Here is a 24,030-nt window from a genome sequence, read left to right on the forward strand (position 1 = left end):
GTCATGCCATTGCATATGGCCCCGAAGTGATTAATAAAATTACTAGTGCTGATGTATCCCATGTTTACTGGTTCTTTTTTTGACCTTCATGTTGGAGTTTGATTGAGTTCACCACAGGGTAATCACATCCTTGATCTGAGTGTGATTTTTATTTTTCAGTAATTACATTACACTGTATTTAATTTCAAGTCATAGTTGTGAGGTGTGATGTATGAAGTTGTAATTATTTAATTATCCCTGCCACCTTTTCACCTCTGTCTGTCTGTGAGCAGGATATCTCAAAACGTTGTGTATAGATTCTGATGAAATTTTGTGGATAGATTTGTGACGAGGATGAATTAGATTTTTTTTTTTTTCAAGTGATTCTTCACCCTTGAGAGATAGGGCCAAAAATGATAGATCGCAGGATATCTCAAAAAGTTGTGGACGGGTCATGACAAAACTTGGTGGATGAGTTGTGCAGGTGACAAGAACAAGCCGATTTGATTTTGGTTCAGGTCTGGATCCAGATGTGGCCTATCAGTGGGATACAAAACCTAAACTGTTCAGTCTGGTGCAGGTATGCGCTCTACCGAGTGCCTTTCTAGTTACACTTGTTTTTATCGACTTGCTTAGTGCACGATGAGTATGTGATGATTTGGAGGAGATGTAATGCTGTCTTTCCCATTTGCTCGCAATCTCTATTGGACATTAATAAAGAGTAGGTCATTGCGTGCTGGTATCCAAACCAAATTTCAATTTCCTGCACTGATCTTCATAGCATGTGCGAAACTACCAACGGCAGATTATTGAAAAAAATGGCAAAGGACAATCTTACATGTAGATGTATAATGAGCAAAGAATGCTGCTCTCGGCTGCCTTCGAGTATCTTCTTCCAATAACCTTTTGAACAGAAATGGTGGTTCCCCCAAAGTCGCACGTGTTCTTTTAGCAAATTGTACCAGGTAAAACTTTCCAAATCTAGGCTCACTGCTCACCTCCATCAATTTGTTCCTTGTTTGTCCTGCTTGTGGGACCTCCTCCAGTTACTGTTGAGTGTGCTCAATCTCACTCTTCCCTCCAGGACTTAAGTTGGCAGTTCACCACCACCTTGGATCATCCTCCATCCCGACCCGTGACATTTTCTATCCACATAACCCCCACTCACTTCTTCCTATTTGTATGCAGGTCACTCTTACCTTCCCTCTTCTCTCTCCTCCTCCTGGTTGTTAATCCCCTTGTTGCATCTGAGGTTGAAACACAGCTGTCAGAGGCAAGGCAGCGTCGGTGAGATAAAACCCACAGCCGACATCAAGCATGGCCAGGCGAGATGAGGCTTACAAAGGCTTCTTACCCTTCACCAAATCGTTTACAGGTGGCCACGAAAGCAAAGCTGGGTTCTCCAACATTTCATAAAGAACAGTTGTGTATGAAGCTCAGGATGAAGGTGTTAATTGGCTGTGATGCAGTATTGTTTGTGGCGCAGCATACAACAGTCACCATCCCAATGACATCATTAACCACCAAATAACCACCGTGATTTCTTCTCTAATATAATAGGCAGCACTGTCTTTCAAAAGGTTTACTAATAAATCATATATGAGCTGTTATTTAAATTAGTTGCTGAGATGTTAACCAAAAGTTGAGGTTTGTTAGGTTTTGTTTTTGGCGCCATCATCAGATACCATCCTAATAACGTTCAATTTTGTTACCAGCAAATAATGGGAAATTTGCAACTTGGCTTCACCAACTCATGAACGTGCACTTATAATTGATTGCACAAATGGTCACCATGGCAGCACACACAAGTTCTTGTTTATTGTCTGATCCCATCCACCCCGCATTTGCAGTTCCTCCAACGGTGATAGTACCTCCAAGGGACACCGTGGAAGTAGAGCGAGGTGGTAGTGTGAGCTTTTCATGTCAGGCCTCAGGCATCCCAATCCCTCTGATCACATGGAGGCTGAACTGGGGCCATGTACCTGCTTCTAATAGGTGGGTTGAAACGCCTCTAGCCCTTCCGGTGCTTAACTGTGCTTTTCTATAAAATGTTCAATAAATCATCTTTAACACTTCATGTTCATGAAACCTTTCCTGGTGGAGCACACTTCTATAATAGTGTGTGTGTGTGTGTGTGTGTGTGTGTGTGTGTCTCCAAAACCATGAATGTTGAAAACATTCCCCAGTTGCAGCTGAGTAATTTCATGAATTGCATTTGTGATCGAAGCCCTATGTTTTTCATCCAAAGAATATGGTTTTGATGAATAAACAACAGGTTTATATAGCCCCATAAAATGTAGTCCAATTGGGACAGGTCAGCTGAATGAGGTGGTCAAGTAATTGGTCCACGTCTACCGATCGACTTGTCTGGGAAGACATCATTCAAGAACCGTTTCACATTAAAAGCTTTGTGGAAGGGAGCAGAGTCTTGCTGGTAGAAGACGATATGTGAAAGATCATGACTGAGCCAGCAGTCTTATGCCTAAAATAATATATTCCAGTGACTCAGTCACAAACTGCATCCCCCACTTGTACATCTACAATAATAAATGTCAGTTAGTCAGTCAGTCAGTGTGTCGTCCTCTATCACTCCAAAACCATGAGACCGAGCATCCTGAAATGTTGCATGCATACTAAGGGTACTCCATTGGAGTGCATGAATGAAAACTGGTTATTTAAGTAAATTTAAACACCCCTTTTGAAGATAATTAACGGGGTGGTGCTCATCATGAAAAAAACAAACAAAAAAAGACCTACCCTTGGTCAGCGCGCTTTCCCCTCGCAGAGGTCTTAGGATGCCATTTTGTTTCGGCCTGCTCAATAATGCCTTGCCTTGGAAACACGATGTACTCTCACAGACTAATTTAAGTACATAATTGAAGTCTGTCTTCGGATTTGAGGATCTGAGCATGTGGACTAATTACGTGTTGAAATCTTGAGTGAAATCTGAAAATTTAATGAAATGAACAATTCTTATAATTAAGCATACTTACAGATTTACTTTAAGCAAGCAAGGCTGTGATCCCTCCTTCTCCAAATTTACACAAGAAAATGTGAAATTGCCAAAGCATTAAACTTAACCTTTTCTCCTGTACAGATAATTATATTGAGTGAGGAAAAGATCATGGAATGCGTCGAAAGTGTAACTTCATTGAGTGCAACGAAAATAATTACCAAGGGATCACCACGAAGGTTCCTGTGGCCACGGCAGGGTTCTCCGATGGGAAATCTCAGGAGTGAGGAAGGCAAAATAAATTAAATTAAAGATCAAATTAAAAGAATGATTAACATAACGGGAGAATTAGAGTGAGTAAAGCAATGGGATAGGAAGTGAATGACGAGTTCACTAGAGAATTGAAAAAATATTGTAAAAACATTTTAATTCATTTACTTTTTGAAAAATTTCCACTCAATTTTTTTTTTCTGTCAGGAATGTAATCCCCCCTTTAATCCATCAAGTCAATGGGATTTTGTGACGTGTGTATGGTGAGGTGTCGCTCTCCTTGCTCTCCCCCCTCTCTCACCTTTCCCCCTTCTGTCTTTCTACCACCACCACCTCTCTCTATCTCTATCTCTATCTCTATCTCTATCTCTCTCTCTCTCCCCCCCCACCCCCTTGCTATCTCCCCCACTTCTCTTAGTATTCCCACCAGTGAAGCAACTGGTGGTATTTAAATTTCCAAATCCTTATCAAGTACACATGTCCTCTGTACATGTTGCACCTGCTATAAAAGCATGAACAATCATTATGCATATGGCTATAAACCTCAAACCAAAATCAAATGAACAGAGATATGCAAGAAGAATTAGTGAATAGGAAAACAGAAAAACTCGCAAAAAGGATGGAATCTGCTGCAGGTAATGAAGTTCGTCCTGGTGGAGAACTCAAGTTTAGGAACTAGCAAGTGAGTCTTTCTTGTGAAAGATGCTGAATTCAGCCATGGCACCTTGTAATGACCTCATGTATGCGAAGCGAAAAGTGGGGTTAAGCAATTGGTTCATATCCGTCCAGCTGTCTGTCATTAGTTTATGATTGTCAGTTTATGATGTAGGAGCAACTTATATAAATTGAATGTTATATTTTGAACATGAATTGGAAGACATGTCTGCCATTTAACTGTACTTTGGCTCTGAATTTGTCCCGATCACACATGCGCAGAGAAGAGTGAGATGACATTTTTACTCTGTTTGCCTGCCTGGCAGTGAGAAACATTGAAAATCATTCCATTTTGGAAACTTACTGTTTATAAGGGCGTTATAAAGGACACAAACAACAGGCATGAGGAAGTAATGTAATGTGTTAGGTAGTATTGATGTAATAGTCACTGGGTAAAACAGCGGTAAAACCAGGAATTTATTTATTTATTAGCCAATAAACCTCTTTAAACCTTTATTTAAATTGATTATTTATATACTTGAACAATGTAGAACAGAAATCGCCTTCATAATACCTTCCAAGAACCTCCAGGTTTGCAGTACTGTACTTTGACGAGTTCTATAGGGTGGTGTTTGTAATCGGAGTCATCAAGCGCAGCCCCTGGGAAGTGAGTGTGACATGAGAGGGTGCAGTGTCTGGGGGAAGAGGCCGCCGATATGAGCTATAGCTACGTATGTACGATGCCGATTGACGCTGCTTTCTTTGGTGATCAATAAAGCCTCCATCTCCTAAACTGTGATTCAGCATCATATTATTGCAGTGTACAGTATATTGAAGTACGTATATACTTCTTAATATTTGTATTTTTAAGTCATTATTTTATTAAAATTGAAGTGTATACTTGAACACTGCACGGTGTATCGTGTCCTATGAACTCCAATTATTAGGGTACCCTGTGAGTACAGGGTACCCTATTGTTTTTCTTCTGTTTATTATTATTACGCATTATTATTATTTTTCCGCCGGCATTTTGCACCCTTTTTCGCTTTAAAAATCATTTTCTCTGGGACACTAAGGCCGATCGACAGGAAATTTTCACCATAGTTTGTATCTTTTTTGATAGCACAATCACGTTATAATTATGACGTCATTGGTCACGTGGTGCGGTCGCCATCTTGAAAAAAGCGATAAACTGGACATCTGTATCTCGGAAACCGTGCAATGGAAATTTTTTTTCGTTTGATACATTTTACTAAGCTCACTATGGGGAACACGTGTGATTTTTCGTGACGTATAGGTGAAGCGATATACCGGTGAAAATTCGTCAAGTAGAACGCCGTATAGGAAAAATCTGAAATTTTTTGAGCGTCATCTACGCCAAAATTCATCGTCAAAAATGTTTTTTTTGACGTCATCGATGACGTAATTCGGCCGCCATCTTGTTTTTTAGTGTTTTTTTAAAAAAATCTTCTTCTCCAGAAGGGATGGACAGATTGAGGTGAGACTTTACAGGTACATTCCCCAAGAGGTCCTTTCTCAAGTTTGTTAATTTCTTGTTGACAGGTCACATGGTTTGGCGGCCATCTTGAAAAAACCTTAAAACCAAACATCTTCTTCTCCAGAAGCGCTGGTCCAATGAAGGCGAGATTTCAGAACTATATTCGTGACATGCATGCGATGCAAGTTTGTTAATTTCAAAGTGATAGGTCACATGGTTTGGCCGCCATGTTGGATTTAAGAAAAATATTAAATAATGTTTCCTCTGGAATTTTATAAGCCATCGAAGCGAAAATTTGCAAGTGCCTTCCTCCCTCAAGTCTGCATACATGGTAAAAAATTTTTTTACCTCAGAAGTCACATGGTTTGGCGGCCACCTTGGATAGAAAAATAGACCTTGTCCGATTTACACGAAACTTCACACACTTGTTCGGGTCGACGATGGAAAGCAGAATTTAAATTTATGATATCATAGGTCACAAGGTTCGGCAGCCATCTTGGATTGAAAATGAATAAATTTTAAAAATCTTCTTCTCCAGAAGGGCAAGACAGATTAAGACGAAACTTCACACATATATTCCCCATGAGGTCCTTTCTCAAGTTTGTTAATTTCTTCTTGATCGGTCACATGGTTTGGCGGCCATCTTGAAAAAACCCTAAAACCATCAAACATCTTCTCCAGAAGCGCTGGTCCGATGAAGGGGAGATTTCAGAACTATATTCGGGACGCGTAGGCGATATAAGTTTGTTAATTTCGAATTGATAAGTGAGACGAATTGATTGGCCGCCATGTTGGATTTAAGAAAAATATTAAATAATGTTTTCTCTGGAACCGCTTAACCTAATGAATCGAAAGTTTGCAATTATCATCTACCATCGTGTGTGCACGCATGGTAAAAATTCTGACGTCGCACGTCACATGGTTTGGCGGCCATCTTGGATAGAAAAACGCACCTTTACCGATTAACACGAAACTTCACAAACGTGTTCCAATACCCAGTTGGAAGCAGAATATAAATTTGTGATGTCATCTTGGATTGAAAAATAATATCTTTAAACGTCTTTTTCTCTGAAACGACTGAACAGATCCAGGCGAAACTCCACCACTATGACCGCCTCTCCATGACGAATAAAAAGTTCTCACCCCCTTTTGAGGTACGACACAACGTTTGGCAGCCATAGTGGATTGAAGGAAAAATATTAATTAATGTTTACTCTGGAACTACTGCATCAATAAATGTGAAACATCACCTTTATGGTGGAACAGTCATGCGGAATGAGGGTTTGAAATTTCAACGGGATCGGGCCCAGGGTTTGGCAGCCATGTTGGTTTTAAGAAAAATATTAAATAATGTTTTCTCTGGAACTGCTTAACCTCGTGAAGCGAAACTTTGCAGTTATCGTCTGCGATCGTGTTTGCACATGCGGTGAAAATTATGATGTCACAAGTCACATGGTTTGGCCGCCATCTTGGATTGAAGGATAAATATTAATTAATGTTTACTCTGTAACCGCTGCTTCTATATATACGAAACTTCAAATTTGTAATTTAGCCGACATGCGAAACAAAAGTTTAAAATTTCAACCTGATCGGTCATGCGGTTTGGCAGCCAGAATTATTTAATTATTTGAATCTGTTCGCCAGTAATAAGGAAATTGAACGCTTTGTGCTGCCCGGTTCGTAACTCGTCTGTTCCGCGCCGTCTCGAAGCAGGCCTGTGTTTGTATCACCATTAAATAATGTTTTCTCTGGAACCGCTTATCCGATAAATGCGAAACTTTGCGACTATGATTTAAGTCTCATGTTGTATCAGTTGTGTCAAAGGCGGACGGACTGGGTACCCGGTCATCACTGCCAGCAGTTATAAAGTGGCAGTTCTAGTTGTTATTATTATTTTTATTGATTTAAGGATCAAAGAGGAGCTTTACATAATATTGCATGGAGGACAGTGATTGGGAAGCATCTGTGTATTTTTACATAAATTCCAAGAACATGAGAAGATGATGGACCAATGCACATTGTGTATGTGATTTGAACCTGGGATTCTTGCATCATGAGCCTTTGCTTCAGATGTGAATGCAAACAATTATTTGTTGTTGTTGAATATATAGTTTTAGTACTAGTACTTACAACCTCTTTTGGTTAATTCCCATACTCTTGCATGAATTGTGATACCAAACCAGGATACGAATGACCTCAGAGGGTGGAAGAGGCACACTGGATATCCATGACGTCAAAGAGTCGGACCAAGGGGCATACACATGTGAGGCAATAAACAGCCGTGGAATGATCTTCGCCATCCCTGATGCCGTTCTTATCCTGCAGACACGCAAAGGTATGATACGTAACTGTACTTCTCGACTTGGGGATTACCCATGGCAGCAAACCTTTTAACAAGAGTTGAATGTCCAGGAATCCACGTCGTCATCGGTAGATGTTTCAAAAATAAATTTACAGTTAACGCAAAGTAGTCTGCATCTTGCATTTAAACGTCACAGTGAACCTAGCTTACACTTCATTCTGTCCTTAATTTCGAGTCTCATTTGCATAATCATTGTCTAGAACATCCAGAGTGATTGGATAATGATGTACAAGTTTTGAGGATTATAAAGTGTGCTCTCTTCATGTATGTTTATTCTTGAATTATAATTTATGGACAAGTCACCGCATTGTATATTATAACCTGTTTGTACAGGTCCATGTGTTCAGGGGCAGTTCGATTCGAGTCCAGCAGGCAGTCCTGCACATTGTCTGCCATGCTTCTGCTTTGGAGTGGTGCAGGAATGTTTGGCAACAAGCCGCAACCGTGCACATATCCGGTTGGAGTTTGACCGCCCGGATGACCAAAAAGGTGTCGGTCTGCTCCGCGTACACATCAAATGCATGCACCATGAGTAATTATTCAAGTTTTATCACAAGAAAACAATGCATGACCTTTTTACCCTATCTTATGAAAATTATTATTGTATGATTATAATTAATATTTGTGAAATGGTCTCCATTTGACATTTTTGGATCGCTGTCTCATTGTTTTTACTTTTAATCCATCGTCACTTACGACTCATGGAAGAGCTTCTTCATTCAATTCCATACAAGGCAAGTACATGGGAAGACTTGCTCAGTCTATTTTCACATGAATTTCAAGGACATAGTGAGTTATCTAGTTCCGTCAAGTCAAGTCAAACTTCTGATGACATTCATGATGATATTTCTCCAAACATCCCTATCCTGCACTGCATTGCAAAGCTCTGGCAGAGACAGTTTGATTGCAGTGTTTACCCCATCCATGCAGCACATACCATGTCTGTCTCTTCCTCTTGATCCCACGACCATACCCAGCATGGTGGACTTCTCCAGACTTTCATTTTCGGCACGCATGATGTGTCCAAAGTATGACAGTTTCTGTTGAAGCATCAGTCCTTCTTGTGTATGTGGTGGTGTAATTTCGTCAAGCACTGATTTGTTTGTTCTTGCATGCAATCCATGGAGTTTTTAACATTCGCCTCCAACAACACATTTCAAAACTGTCAATCTTCTTCCTTTTTCACTGTCATGACTCGCATCCATGTATTCCGAACACTCATATCCACACATTCCATACACTCACATCCATACATTCCATACACTTGTATCCATACATTCCATGCACTCACATCCATACATTCCATACAATCACATCCATACATTCCATACATTCACATCCATACATTCCACATAATCACATCCATACATTCCATACAATCACATCCATACATTCCAGACACACATCCATACCTACCATACACTCGCATCCATACATTCCATGCACTCACATCTATACATTCCATGCACTCACATCCATACATTCCATGCACTCACATCCATACATTCCATACACTCACATCCATACATTCCATACACTCACATCCATACATTCCATGCACTCACATCCATACATTCCATACATTCCATACACTCACATCCATACATTCCATACACTCACATCCATACATTCCATACACTCACATCCATACATTCCATGCACTCACATCCATACATTCCATGCACTCACATCCATACATTCCATACAATCACATCCATACATTCCAGACACACATCCATACCTACCATACACTCGCATCCATACATTCCATGCACTCACATCTATACATTCCATGCACTCACATCCATACATTCCATGCACTCACATCCATACATTCCATACACTCACATCCATACATTCCATACACTCACATCCATACATTCCATGCACTCACATCCATACATTCCATACATTCCATACACTCACATCCATACATTCCATACACTCACATCCATACATTCCATACACTCACATCCATACATTCCATGCACTCACATCCATACATTCCATGCACTCACATCCATACATTCCATACACTAACATCCATACATTCCATGCACTCACATCCATACATTCCATGTACTCACATCCATACCTTCCATTCACCCACATCCACACAATCCATACACTCGCATCCACGCATTCCATATACTCGCATCCATACATTCCATACACTCACATCCATACATTCCATACACTCACATCCATGCATTCCATGCACTCACATCCATACATTCCATGCACTCACATCCATACATTCCATGCACTCACATCCATACATTCCATGCACTCACATCCATACATTCCATGCACTCACATCCATACATTCCATGCACTCACATCCATACATTCCATGCACTCACATCCATACATTCCATACACTCACATCCATACATTCCATACACTCACATCCATACATTCCATACACTCACATCCATACATTCCATGCACTCGCATCCATACATTCCATACATTCCATACACTCACATCCATACATTCCATACACTCACATCCATACATTCCATGCACTCACATCCATACATTCCATACATTCCATGCACTCACATCCATACATTCCATACACTCACATCCATACATTCCATGCACTCACATCCATACATTCCATGTACTCACATCCATACCTTCCATTCACCCACATCCACACAATCCATACACTCGCATCCACGCATTCCATACACTCGCATCCATACATTCCATACACTCACATCCATGCATTCCATGCACTCACATCCATGCATTCCATGCACTCACATCCATACATTCCATGCACTCACATCCATACATTCCATGCACTCACATCCATACATTCCATGCACTCACATCCATACATTCCATGCACTCACATCCATACATTCCATACACTCACATCCATACATTTCATACACTCACATCCAAACATTCCATACACTCACATCCATACATTCCATACACTCACATCCATACATTCCATACACTCACATCCATACATTCCATACACTCACATCCATACATTCCATGCACTCACATCCATACATTCCATGCACTCACATCCATACATTCCATGCACTCACATCCATACATTCCATGCACTCACATCCATACCTTCCATACACCCACATCCTCACAATCCATACACTCGCATCCATGCATTCCATGCTCTCACATCTATACATTGCAGCTGGGAATACCAGATCATGACCAGCTTCCTCTTGGTTTGTTTTGTCACATCTTTGTCTTTCCAGATATTTTTCAATCCTGACATTGCTCTCCTCCCCAATGCTAGCTGTCAATTAATTTCGCCTTTACATTCTGCATTCACGACAGTTGATCTTAGAACTCAGGAAGATGAAACTTTCCACTCTTTCCACGTGATCGTCTCCCAATCTGAACACGTTGATCTTCGAGGTTGACAAGATTTTAGTCTTTTTTCGATTTAAATAAAGACCAGTTTTTGCAGTTTCATCAAGTCCTCTTTACTTTCTGCCAACAGAGTAGTATCACAAGCATACCCTTGATTGTTCATTGTTGAGATTGTTGCAACATCTTCTTCCAATCCTGACTTTAGCCTCCATGTCATCCATGTTTGATTTCCTCATGATGTACTCGCAATACAGATTGAACAAACAAGAGAGAATTTACTTCTTTCTGAACTCTTTTCAAATTCCAAACCATTCTGTCTTTCCGCACTCTGTTCTTACTGTGGCTTCTTGCTTTGTGTACATGCTTCTTAAGATATATATATATATATATATATATATATATATATATATATATATATATATATATATATATATATATATATATATATATATATAGTTGTGGATTTCAGAATTGGATCCAAGTAATACAGACAACATTCAGGTCCTCAGACAGTTATTTCCATAAATGCATGTTTAGAAAAGACCCATCCCCTTGTCTGGTGGGATTCTAACTCTGATGCGTTGGAGAAGGGGAGAGAACAGGTTCCCTTCCTTTCTTATGGGAAAACCTTTTCCTCTTTATGACACGTTCATGACGCATGATTTTACGTCAGTTTTCATTTCTGCATGAGAAATATTCACCGTTCATGCATACGATAAAATATCCGTCAGCTCTACGGATACTCATTCTGTTCCCTTTCAATCAAGACACATTGGCTTGGAAATAGACGATTTGTTTACACATTTTATTTTGTTTATCATTTTCACATTGGACTTACAGGACATTTGAGTTATCACACCGCAACCTTTTCCTGGACAGTTCATTCTGACGGTCAAACATGGCTGCGGTCTCAGATCATTTACCCCAGGACCCACCTTTTTCCATTGACGTTTGACACTCACGTTTTTCCATCGACGTTTGACATACACCGTTTTCCATTGACGTTCCACACCCACCTTCTTCCATTGACGTTCGACACCCACTTTTTTCCATCAGTGGTCGACACCCCCATTCAGCAGCTCTCTGGACGCTAACTGGCTCTTGTTCGTATAGGGCTGAACAAAGAGGTGATAATTGCCCATTGACGTTTTGTGAGCGCTTCTTGTTTTCGCTCGGTTGTGGCGTCTTAAGCCAGACCTGTGTTAATTGGGAGTTGCATTTCGTTCGATGGTCAGGAGAGAATGACCGCGAGAATGGACGGTTGGAGGTCACGTGCAGCGATGCGCCCAATGGGCAAGCTGGATTTAGCTGAAGTCATGCTTGAGGCTCCACCCACACTGGTCGCCCATAAAAGGACAACAGGACTGCCTTGTTGGCAGTTGGTGAGAGATCCTAATTGCAGTTGGTGAGAGATCCTAATTGCAGTTGGTGGGAGATCCTGATAGGAGTTGGTGAAAGATCCTGCTGATTGTTGGTGACAGCTCTTGACAGCTCCTGACAGCTCATGACAGATCCTGAGAGTTGGTGAGAGATCCTGCTGATGGTTGGTGACAGCTCCTGATGGTTGGAGACAGCAGCAACGGCGGTTGGTGACAGTTGGACTGTTCCTGCTGGTTCTGCTCAGTACCTGGTTCTTGGCATTCCTGGTTCCTGGGAGTGACGACATGATGTCGATTGGTGTTCGAGCCTATTTGCAGGTGGGTGCACAGTGAGGCGGGGCGCTGGCAGCGGAAATGAGCCGGGCTGTGGAGAGCTCATTTGGAGAGGTAGACCAAGGCACGCTCACACATTTTGGGTTAATTTAGTAGACGCATGACGACTTCTGCCTTGGTAAGCTAAGACCGGACTTCTTTTCCTCCTGAATGATCTGCTGGCTCCCCATTTCTCATGTTGAATTGTTAAGCAAGGCATAGTGATAAGCATCTGCTCTTTGTCCATTTTTCTCTAAATGCTTGTTGAATTATTTATTTGTTTGAGATTATTTTGTTGATTGAACATTTGATTGATTGTTGATTGAACACCTTCACTAATGGTTATTGCTCATATTCTCTTTCTTTGAGATGGTTTCCATCATTGTTCTGTCTTGCTTATGTAGAGTTTCAATGTGGTACTTACATCTTTCTTTCACCTGTATTTCTTCTGTCAGATGTTTTCCTCATCTACTCTTATCCTAAACCGAAATTTTCCTCTGATATCTCTGATCTTTTTTAATACACCTCGTGTTTTCCCCTCTCTTGTCACTTTCTATCTTGATGCATGCCTCTGAAATATTTATATTTGTCTTTTCCAGCTTGTTTTTGGGGGTCGGCATTTATCCACTTAATGCCCTCTCTCGATGCATCTTTGTTTTTCATCTCTCTTCTTCTGTCTGCAATATTTATTGCCTCTACTGACAACCATTTAGTCTTCTTCTTTCTGCCTTCTTTTGGGATGTTGTTTTGCACTTTTTTTTTTTTTTTTTTTTTTTTTTTTTTTTTACAATGTCTTCAACCTCTTGCCACAATTTGTCTGGCATTCTGTCAACCAAGTCTAGCTCTGCAAAATGGGTTTTACCTCTAATGTGTATTGTTTAGATACGTTTTCAAGGTCATATCTGGTTGGAGTTTTTGATTTTTTTTTTTCACCTTCTCAATTTGATTTGTAGTTTTGCCACAAGTAGTTGATGATATGTCCCACAGTGTGCTCCTGGCAGAGTATTGGCAGATTGCACAGCACTTCTCCATTAGAATGCAGTCAATCTGATTATTGGTTGCCCATCAGGTGTGAAGTCCATGTGTACAGTCTGCGCTTGGGTTGTTTGAACCATGTGTTTGCAACTACGAGATCATTGTTCATCCAGAACTCCAGTGTTCGCTCCCCTGGATCATTTTGGATCCTGAGTCCATTTTTTCTTGCAATCACTTGTGCTCCTGCTTTTCCAATTTTTGCATCCCGGTCGCCCATAAAAATTGAACATCTCTTTTCGGCACCTGTTCTCCCAGTTCTGCAACATTCCATAAAACTCCTCCACATTTTCTTCATCTGCTTCAAAAATTGGAGCATATAACTGAATGGCGGTGGTGTTCACTGGATGCCCTTTCACCCTCACTGATATCAACTTATTATTGATTGAATTGCATCTTCGGATTGACTCTGCCGTCGTCTTATTGCAAGTTACTGCCAGTCCATTTATTTTACGGGTTTCATCAACAGAAAGAACACTTTGTAAATGTCAAATTGAAACTGCCGCAAACCAGTCCATATAAGTTCACTTATCCCCTAAATTTCAGTTCTTGTCCTCTCCATCTCTATTTATTACATCTGACTTTCCCTGATTTATTGACCTTGCATTCCATGTTTCAATTTTGTGAACGTTTAAGAAGCTCAGAGTTCAACTTTCAGTTCTGGTGCCCTCAGTGACTCGAATTCCATCCGCATTTAATCCAGTCCCGTCATAACAGCCAGTCCTACTCATCAGAACACGTTGCTGTTCATTTGGGTGCTTTCAAACTTGGGGGCTCACGATCTGGCACCTTAGCTTTATCTCTGATATTTCTGATCATGATTGTTTTGTTGGCATGTACAGAAGTGGTTTGCCATTACCTTCTTCCAAACAGTGTCTATACTAGATGGGTGATCCTTTGCATTATTCTCCATAAAAGAATCCTCTGCTGAGCATCAATGCTATGCAGCCATTACTGGCAATATGTGCCAGCTGCCTGCATGGCTATCTATCACTTGCTCCAATTGCTTCACCTAACCATGATCAGGAGGCTAAAATGGGGTAGTGCACCTTTCCCAAGGGTGGCTCACGGGCTGATTAATGCAAAGGCCTCCTCCATTAAAAACGACTGTTGCTTTTACACCCATTAAACCCCTTGCCTTTGATTTCAAAACCTGAACTGCAAGACAGTGGTGGATTTGGATTCAGAATTTCCTTCTCCAAGATGAGCTGACTTCCAAGGTTAACAAGCCCCATCTGCTCGAAGCAACTGGTTTTAAGGCGCCAGTGATTCACCTTTCACCTCTACACCCATTAGTGAGAACAACTCCGCCACGAGAAGGCCAGTGCAAGGCTAGACTGCCAGAGGCTGTTTGAGACGCTGAACTATTCGAGTGTTTTTAGCATTTTGAGAGCTTATCCTCAATATCACTCTGTAGCACAACAATCCATGGTAATATATTTTTATATTATATACTCTATCAAAATTTTTTTTTTACATCCTTTAGTTTACTCTGTGTATCACTGCTCTTCCTAACACAGACTCCATCTCACACTTAAACATTGCTTCACTGTCATAATATTTGGCCTTATTGACCTTCTGGTTTGCAGGTGTGGAGGTAACAGTTCATGGTCCACCATCCCAGAATCTTCTGGCTGAAACCCAAGTCATTGTGAATGAGCAGACTCGATACTTGCAGCTCGTCGATCTTTCCCGCCATTTCCGCACAGCCTCCTCCTACTGGTCACTACCTGCTCAGTTTCGAGGAAATAAGGTATAATCATGTATACGTGGGTGTCGATTGCTCCTCAAATTTGGAAGGGTGGCAGCAAACACACGAGTCAAATTAAATGAAAATATTCCGAGGTATCAGAACTATATTCAAGTCAATGGCTGTCAATGCCCCCCCTCCCCCGCCTCCACCCCACTTGCCCATGACTGCACAACCTATCCGCTCAACCAAAGAACCTTCTGGTATCTCTGGCTGATAGCTCATCGTCATTCTCTATGGCTGGCTACCACGGCATTCCCACAAATAGCTCCCCTGGTGTGCGTCACTTTTCCCTACTGTGTAAGACGTGAAAAGGACACTATTAATATATTAATACTATTTATTATAGTCAATACATCAATATGACAACGCGCTATAAAACTCAAACTTATCAACATTCACACATAGATTTGCCAGAGAAAATTCACGTGTAATAGAAGTTGCTTCTTTTATATTACAAAAGATGTTGTGTTATGCTTTGTAAGTGCATACTCTCATGTAGTGTAGTATGGTATTGTACATATGATTGGAGACTTCACCTCCCACTTCAGGACACATCACCCATGTCCTATACACTATACGCATGTGGACATATTGTGAAGAGCTGCTGCACCAGTTTCCTTCATTATATTGAGTTACCAATGATTAAAATTCACAAGAACGATAAAGGAAAGTAAAGTTCAGTTTAAGCATCCTCCGAGCCAGGAAGTTTGTGATGACTATTCAAATATCCAGTGAACTTTCCTTTCTTGTACTGATTCAGTAAGCAAGATTCAGTGAACATCATTCAGCAAGGAAGCTGAATGATGTCTGTCTCTAACGACGCAGTATCGACACGGATAAGTGAGATATCACAGAACATCAGTGAACAAGTTGTGGATGAAATAAAGAAATCTCCATTGTTTGCCATACAATTGGATTAATCAACTGATGTCGCATTGTGCTCTCAGCTATTGGTGTTTGCATGATACATGGTTGAGGGAGACTTCAAAGACAAGTTTCTTTTTTGTATGACTTGATACCACCACCAAGGCTCAGGATATGATGGAAATTATAAACAATTTCTTTGAAGTACATGGTCTGGATTGGGTAAATCTTGTGGGTGTCACCACTGATGGTGCACCTGCCATGCTGGGCTCAAGGTGGGCTTCCAAACGTTAGTGAAACAGCGTGCTCCAATGGTAACCGGAGTTCATTGCTTCATTCATAGGGAAGCATTGGCATCAAAAACATTGCCTGATCAACTGAACACCTTTTTCAAAGGGTTGGTGAAGGTGGTGAATTACATTAAATCATCAGCTTTGAACACCAGGCTGTTCAAAAGATTCTGCCTGGACATGGGTTCCGACTTTGATGTGTTGCTGTTCTACATTTCTTTGAAGTACACCGCTACCTGATCGGTGGTTGTCAGCAGGGAATGCATTCAACAGAGTTTTTCAATTGAGAGAGGAGTTGGATTTATTTCTCCAGGCTCAAGGGAAAGAGGAATTCTAAAATGTGCTGATGCAATCAAATTTAGAACTTGCGTTGAAATGAACTGAATCTTCAGCTGCAAGGGAAAGGTCAAATCTGTTCTCTCACCAAAAGCATCATCAAGGCTTTTCTTGACAAATCGGAACTCTGGATCATAAGAGTCGAAGGCAATAATTTGGTTCAATTTCCAAATGTGGATGCCATGCTCGGGGGGGAAAAGGAAGCCATTTGGACACAAATTCTCGATCATTTACGGAAGTTACTGGATGAATTCCAACAATACATTCTGGAGGAGCACAGGACAAGCGACGGGTTATCTTTCATCAGGAATCCATTCACAACAGATGTTAATAGTGTTCCAGAGGATCTGCAGGAGGAATGATTGGATCTGAAAAAATGATTTTGCGGCTCAAGATGTGTACCAGCAGTCGACCATGGAGAAATTTTGGGTCAGTATGACCGGGAATTACCAAAATCTGTCAGCACACGCAGTCAGATTTATGTTGGCATTTGCATCAATTTATATGTGTGAGAGTGACAGTGATATTTGCTGTGCATTACCAAGTTTCACTCCAAACATTGAAAAGCTTGTCAGTGAGAAGAGAATCCAAAAATCTGTTCGTAAGAAATATATTTCAAACCAAAATGTTTGTTGTGTACTCTTTTTTTTTTATCATGTCTCAAAAAGGAGGTGGTCCACAAAAAAACAACAACTGGTGGTCCATGGACTGAAACGAGTTGAGAACCACTGTTCTAAACTATAAATGATCTTTCATGTTTAGTCAATTAAATCTTACAGATACCAAGTAAATGTATATGATATTGCCCGACATAGCCCATTTCAATATAAAGGTCATACAATTATCCACATTACCCTTTTCGCCACTATGTACTGAGACATTCTGACCTAAACTGTAAATAGACATCTGTATTCCTGATAAAAGCAGATGTAATACAATGTGAGAAAATGCAATGGGACTTTGACTAAGTATTTGTTCGTCATGCTGAACTTAATGTGCTTGATGGTGGTTTGTCCTGTTTGTGTTTATAGGTTGGATCATACAGAGGATACTTGCGATATCGCATCAACTACGGTCTTGGCCGTGTCAGCATGGCACCGCTACCTGATCAACCTGATGTATTGTTGGAGGGCCCTGACTATTCTCTGTTCTACAAGCCCCGGCAGCTGACACAGCCAGATCATGAAAATGAGTTGGAGGTTCATTTTGTGGAGGTGCGTGGCACATATCTCAATCACACTCAACCTAAATTAATTATTATTTATATTGCACAACCTCAGCTTATGGACGAGCGAAATGACAGAGGATAAAAAGGCAACACACTGACAGTGGGGCAATGAGGCGAATGAACTATCTCCAGAAGGCAGTTCCACAAACAGGAGAAATGAGCAACAAAGGAGTGAAGTTGTGCAATCTGCTTAGTTTTTGTGAGTTTAACCAGAAGGTGATTACTGGATGAACATGTACATCATGGAGTAGCTGGGGATGGTTGGGCTGAAAGAGCAGAAGGAGCTAGAGTGGAGGAGAGACAGTAAAAAAAAAGAGGCCACAGACCTGCTTGCGATGTGAAAGGTGCAGACTTCATGCTTCAATCTTATCAGGGGATGTCCCAATAATGTTGAGAGCTTTAGATTCCAGGGATTGAGAGAGAAATTGAGAAGGGGAGATATTGAGAGTGGGAGAGAGAAAGAGATTGAGAGTGGGAGAGACAGGTTGCAAGTGGGAGAGACATGGATTGATGTATACTCATAGATTGAGCATATATTGATAATACTCATCGTTTTATACATAGATTTTGTTCTTGCATATGGCAGCTTGGCTTCTGGGAAGCTATCATTTCTTGGAAGTGCAGCTGTGTCACTGATGTTGTGCCCCTATACCAGTACAGTGGAACTCATTTCACCGACCTCGGAAGGATGACAGGCTGAGTCAACTCCACCTGTTGTTAATTCAGTGGCCAACAGGGCTCAAACTCAGGGGCCCTAAGATCCCAAGCCAGCCACCCGAACCACTAAGCCAACTCCAGGCTTGATACATACTCATTGATTCAGAGATTGATACATAGATCGATTCATCCCAGGCAAAAATAACATTCCTTTCCTGTAATAATTCTCTGCAAACTACTGTAGTATATGAGAGCACAGCTATCATCTACTAGAGTTCTAACTGTTGCATTTTGCCTGGGATAGATTGATAGATGAATAGATATAAGATTGAGATGCTGGGGTGCTAGCCCTTAGGGGAGGGCAGTACTCCATTGGGTTACCGACAAAAGCCTTGCAAGCTGCGAAGAGTTCTGATATTTCATTGAAAGACTTGGAATGAGAGATTACACTCTCTTTTTTTGTAGTTTTTTTGATCCATCATCCAGATGTTAGTGTCATGTGAAACTAATATAACACAATTGTATTCATGAGTTCGTTTTCACCAATTTGATAGACGGAAATTTTTAACCATTTAAAATGTCATCGTGGCAAAAAAAAACTCCTCAATGTTAAGTTTGTTTTTCTCGAAACAGAAACGTAGTGACCACTTTGTTAGACTCTCTCCAGCTTGAGGAGAGACAGAATTGTTTTTGTTTGCATGCACAAATAATACATGCACATGGGAAGTACTCCTACCTCCATAATACATGCACAAATAATACATGCACAAATAATACATGCACAAATAATACATGCACATGGGAAGTACTCCTACCTCCATAATACATGCACAAGGAAGTCCCAGGCTTTTAATGATGCTCTTCTGAACAATTTTACCCTTGCCGGAGGAGGAGGTATTACATTTGTGTCCGTTTGTTTGTCTGTTTGTTTGTTTGTTTGTTTGTCTGCACAGAACTTTAGTGTTTTTCTCCGCAACTGCTTGTCGGATTGAGATGAAATTTTCACCACAGGAGCAGAGCGATTCATGTAGAATGTTGTATTGATAATTATGACATCATAGGTCACGTGGTGTAGCAGCCATGTTTGAAAAATGGAAAAACGTTGGACCTCCGGATCTCTGAAACCACAAGGAAAAAACTTGAAACTTTTCACATGGCAAGTACTCCTCATGGGGAATGTGATTTTTTTATGACGTCATAGGTGGCTTCATTATGATGTCATAATTGCATATGTAGAATGCTACATCTGATGAATAAGAAATTTTTTGAGTGTCATTTAGGGACAAAATGGTAGACAGAAAAAAAATTGATGACATCATTGGTGACATTATTTGGCAGCCATATTGTTTTTTTTTTTTAAACCTGCAAAAATCTTCTTCTCTGAAATGGCTGAACAGATTGAGGCAAAACTTTACATGTATTACCACTTATCCATGAGAAACAAAAGTTCACACATATGACGTCATTGGTCACATGGTTTGGCAGCCATATTGGATTTACCCTAAAACCTCTAAAAATCTCTTTATCCATAATGGCTGGACATATCAAGGGGGAACTTCACAAAAATGTTCCCCAAGCCTTGTGGATATCAAAATATTTACGAATAATTGATAAATCACATGGTCTGGCAACTATATTTGATTTAGCGAAAATCTTTTGAGGGTAGAGGACTAGCAGCTGAACCCTGAATCCTCTCCAGGTTCCTCCTGATGACCATTTTTGCTTTTTGCTTGTTTGGGTTCCTTCTGATTACTCCAACTAGCAGAGTACCTGCCCAATGGGCGATTTTGTTTCAAGCATGCAACAGGTTCTTCTGATGCATACCTATATTTGGGCAGTGTTGGCAACTGACAGCTCTTTATATGCAAAAAAAATAAAAACCCATGAAGTTCTGTGCATGAAGTAAAAACATACCTACTGCTTATAATTCAAAACACCTCTCTGCACTGGAAAATGTGCAGATAGGAATACTGTACTGTAAATGGTGGAGACTTGTATTACCCTCGCTCATCTGGAGGCGGTGCTACATGATACATATTTACATAGAGAATTTGCATACAACCCCTCCCCCTCCCCCCCCCAAGACCACCAGCAAAGATGAATCTTTTTTAGTCTTCAGTGTCTTTCAGGGTCTTCTTGGTATTTTGGGTCTTCTGGGTCTTTTCGGTATTTTGGGTCTTTATGTGTCTTCAGGGTATTTTGGGTCTTTATGGTCTTTTTGGTCCTTGGGGTCTCTTGGGTATACTGGTTCTTTTAGGTTTTTTAGGGTCCTCAGGGTCATTTAGGTATTTTGGGTCTTTGGAGTCTTCGTGGTCTTTGGGGTTTTTTGAGTCTTTGGAGTCTTTCAGGGTCTTTTACTTATTCTGGGTCGAAGGAGTATTTTGGGTGTTCTGGGTCTTTTGGGTCTTCAAGGGTCCTCAGGGTATTTTGGGTCTTCATGGTCTTTTGGGTCTTTGGGGTCATTTTGGTCCTCAGGGTCCTTTGGGTTCTCAGAGTTATTTTGAGTTCTCAGGGTTATTTTGGGTCTTCTGGGTACTTGGGGGGGGGGGTGAGGGAGGTATTTTGGGTTCTCAGGGTACTTTGGGTTGTATTTATGGGTGATATTAGGTCAGCTGCTGAACCAATGGGTGAAGAGCAGACATACATACACTACCGGTCAAAAGTTTTAGAACACCCCCATTTTTCCAGTTTTTTACTGAAATTTAAGCAGTTCAAGTCCAGTGAATAACCTGAAATGGTACAAAGCAAAGCGGTAAACTGCCAGAGGTTAAAAATAAAAGTTTAGGTTACCAAAAACTGAAAAATAATGTAAATTTCAGAGTTGTTAAAACGGCCCTTTTCATAGAACAAGTAATGGGTTAGCAACTGCAGCTGTTCTGCAGCAATGGAAGCAAATTAAGCCTTGAAAGTTGATGCAAACAATTCCTACAGGTGTCCCAACTTTTGTTGATTAGTTACAAACTCTCTGTCTGGACAAAAGCAGTGTTGGAACAGACTGTGTTGTTACACCCTCTGAAGCATTATTTGGACAATATTGCACTGCAGGAAGTAGTATATTGCTATCATAATAGCGAGAAAAAGACAATTAACAAAGGAAGACAGACAGACCATTATAACCCTTAAAAGTGTAGGTCTTTCCTTTAGAGAAATTGCAAAGTAAGCCAAGGTGTCAGTGAGTACAGTTTCCTACACCATTAAAAGGCACTTGGAAACTGGAGGAAACTCTGACAGGAAGAGAGGTCTGGCAGACCCAAAGCCACAACACAATCGGAAGACAAGTTTCTGAGAGCCAACAGCTTGTGTGATAGATGGCTCACAGGACAGCAGCTTCAAGCACAGCTTAACATTGGTCGAAGTAAGGAAGTCTCAGTTTCAAATGTAAAGAGAAGACTTCAAGCAGCAGGTTTGACAGGCCGAGTGGCAGTAAGAAAGCCATTGCTGAGATGGCAAAATAAGAAAAAGAGGCTTGCTTGGGCCATGAAGTACCACCAGTGGACTACTGAAAACTGGAAGAAGATCGCATGGACCGATGAATCAAAATTTGAAATCTTCGGTTCATTACGTAGGGTTTTTGTACGCCGTCGAGTAGGCGAAAGGATGGTTCCTCAGTGTGTGACACCAACTGTCAAACATGGAGGAGGAAGCGTGATGATCTGGGGCTCTTTTGCTGAATTCAGTCGGTGATTTGCACAGAGTGACTGGCACCCTGAACCAAAAGAGCTACCACAGCATTTTGCAGTGCCATTCAATACCCTCTAGTCTACACCTAGTTGGTCAGGGGTTCATCCTACAGCAAGATAACAACCCAAAACATATCTCCAGGCTTTGTCAGAACTACCTTAGAAGAAAAGAACAAGACGGTAGGCTTCAAATCATGGAATGGCCAGCACAGTGTCCAGACTTAAACCCCATCGAGCTGGTTTGGGATGAACTGGACAGAAGGGTGAAAGCAAAGCAACCTACAAGTGCAACACATTTGTGGGAACTTCTGCAACAGTGTTGGAAAGAACTTTCCGAACAATATTTGATTTCCATTGAAGAAAGAATGCCACGAGTATGTTCGGCTGTTATATCTGCAAAAGGTGGTTACCTTGATGAGTCAAAAAGTTAAATTAAATTTTGTTCAACAAGAAGATTCCATGATTTGTTTTTTGTCTGCAGTTGTTTATTTGTTTTATGCTTTAATTTCAGAGTATATTGAAACATTAAACTCCTTAAATTTCAGTAAAAACTGGAAAAATGGAGTGTTCTTAAACTTTTGACCAGTATGTACATACATTATCACATACATACATACATACATACATACATACATACATACATACATACATATATTATCACATACATACATACATACATACATACATACATACATACATACATATATTATCACATACATACATACATATATTATCACATACATACATACATATATTATCACATACATACATATATACATACATACATGATCACATTATCGCATCCATCCACACATATATACATGATCACATTATCACATACATACATACATACATAAATACATACATACATATATGATCACATACATACATACACACATTATCACAAACATACATACATCCATACATCAATGCATTATCACATACATCCATACATTATCACACACATACAGACATACACACATACATACATTAACATACATACATACATTAACACACATATCCATATGTACATGCATTATCACATACATCCTTACATTATCACACACATCCATACATTATCACACACATACAAACACAGATAATCACATACTGTACATATATACATACATACATAATCCATTATCACATACATCCATGCATTATCGCATACATACATACATACATACATACATACATACACACATAATCACATACTGCACATACATACATACTTCGATACATTATCACATACATACAAACTTCGATACATTATCACATACATACATACAGACATAAATTACCACATACATACATAGATACATAATCACATACATACATACATACATACATACATACATATATGATCACATACATACACACATTAACATGTGCATACATACATACATACATACATTAATACATA

General features: G+C 40.3%; 2 protein-coding genes across 13 annotated transcripts in view; one reads left to right on the forward strand and one right to left on the reverse strand.

Moving 5' to 3' along the window:
* The window catches only part of LDLRAD2 (low density lipoprotein receptor class A domain containing 2), an 814,009-nt gene that overhangs the window by 467,384 nt on the left and 322,595 nt on the right, over nt 1-24,030 (reverse strand). The window lies entirely within an intron of this gene.
* The window catches only part of HSPG2 (heparan sulfate proteoglycan 2), a 399,834-nt gene that overhangs the window by 143,588 nt on the left and 232,216 nt on the right, over nt 1-24,030 (forward strand). For all 11 annotated transcript variants that reach the window (XM_085894498.1, XM_085894501.1, XM_085894505.1 and 8 more), the window contains 5 exons: nt 1,830-1,974; nt 7,538-7,689; nt 8,050-8,205; nt 15,389-15,552; nt 18,074-18,256. In XM_085894498.1, coding sequence (XP_085750624.1) covers nt 1,830-1,974; nt 7,538-7,689; nt 8,050-8,205; nt 15,389-15,552; nt 18,074-18,256 — 800 coding nt within the window. The remainder of the gene's footprint in view (nt 1-1,829; nt 1,975-7,537; nt 7,690-8,049; nt 8,206-15,388; nt 15,553-18,073; nt 18,257-24,030) is intronic.

This window comes from Eptatretus burgeri, chromosome 9, assembly GCF_056783735.1.
Source record: "Eptatretus burgeri isolate ZD-2024b chromosome 9, Ebu_testis_v1, whole genome shotgun sequence".
NCBI classification, from domain to species: Eukaryota; Metazoa; Chordata; class Myxini; order Myxiniformes; family Myxinidae; genus Eptatretus; species Eptatretus burgeri.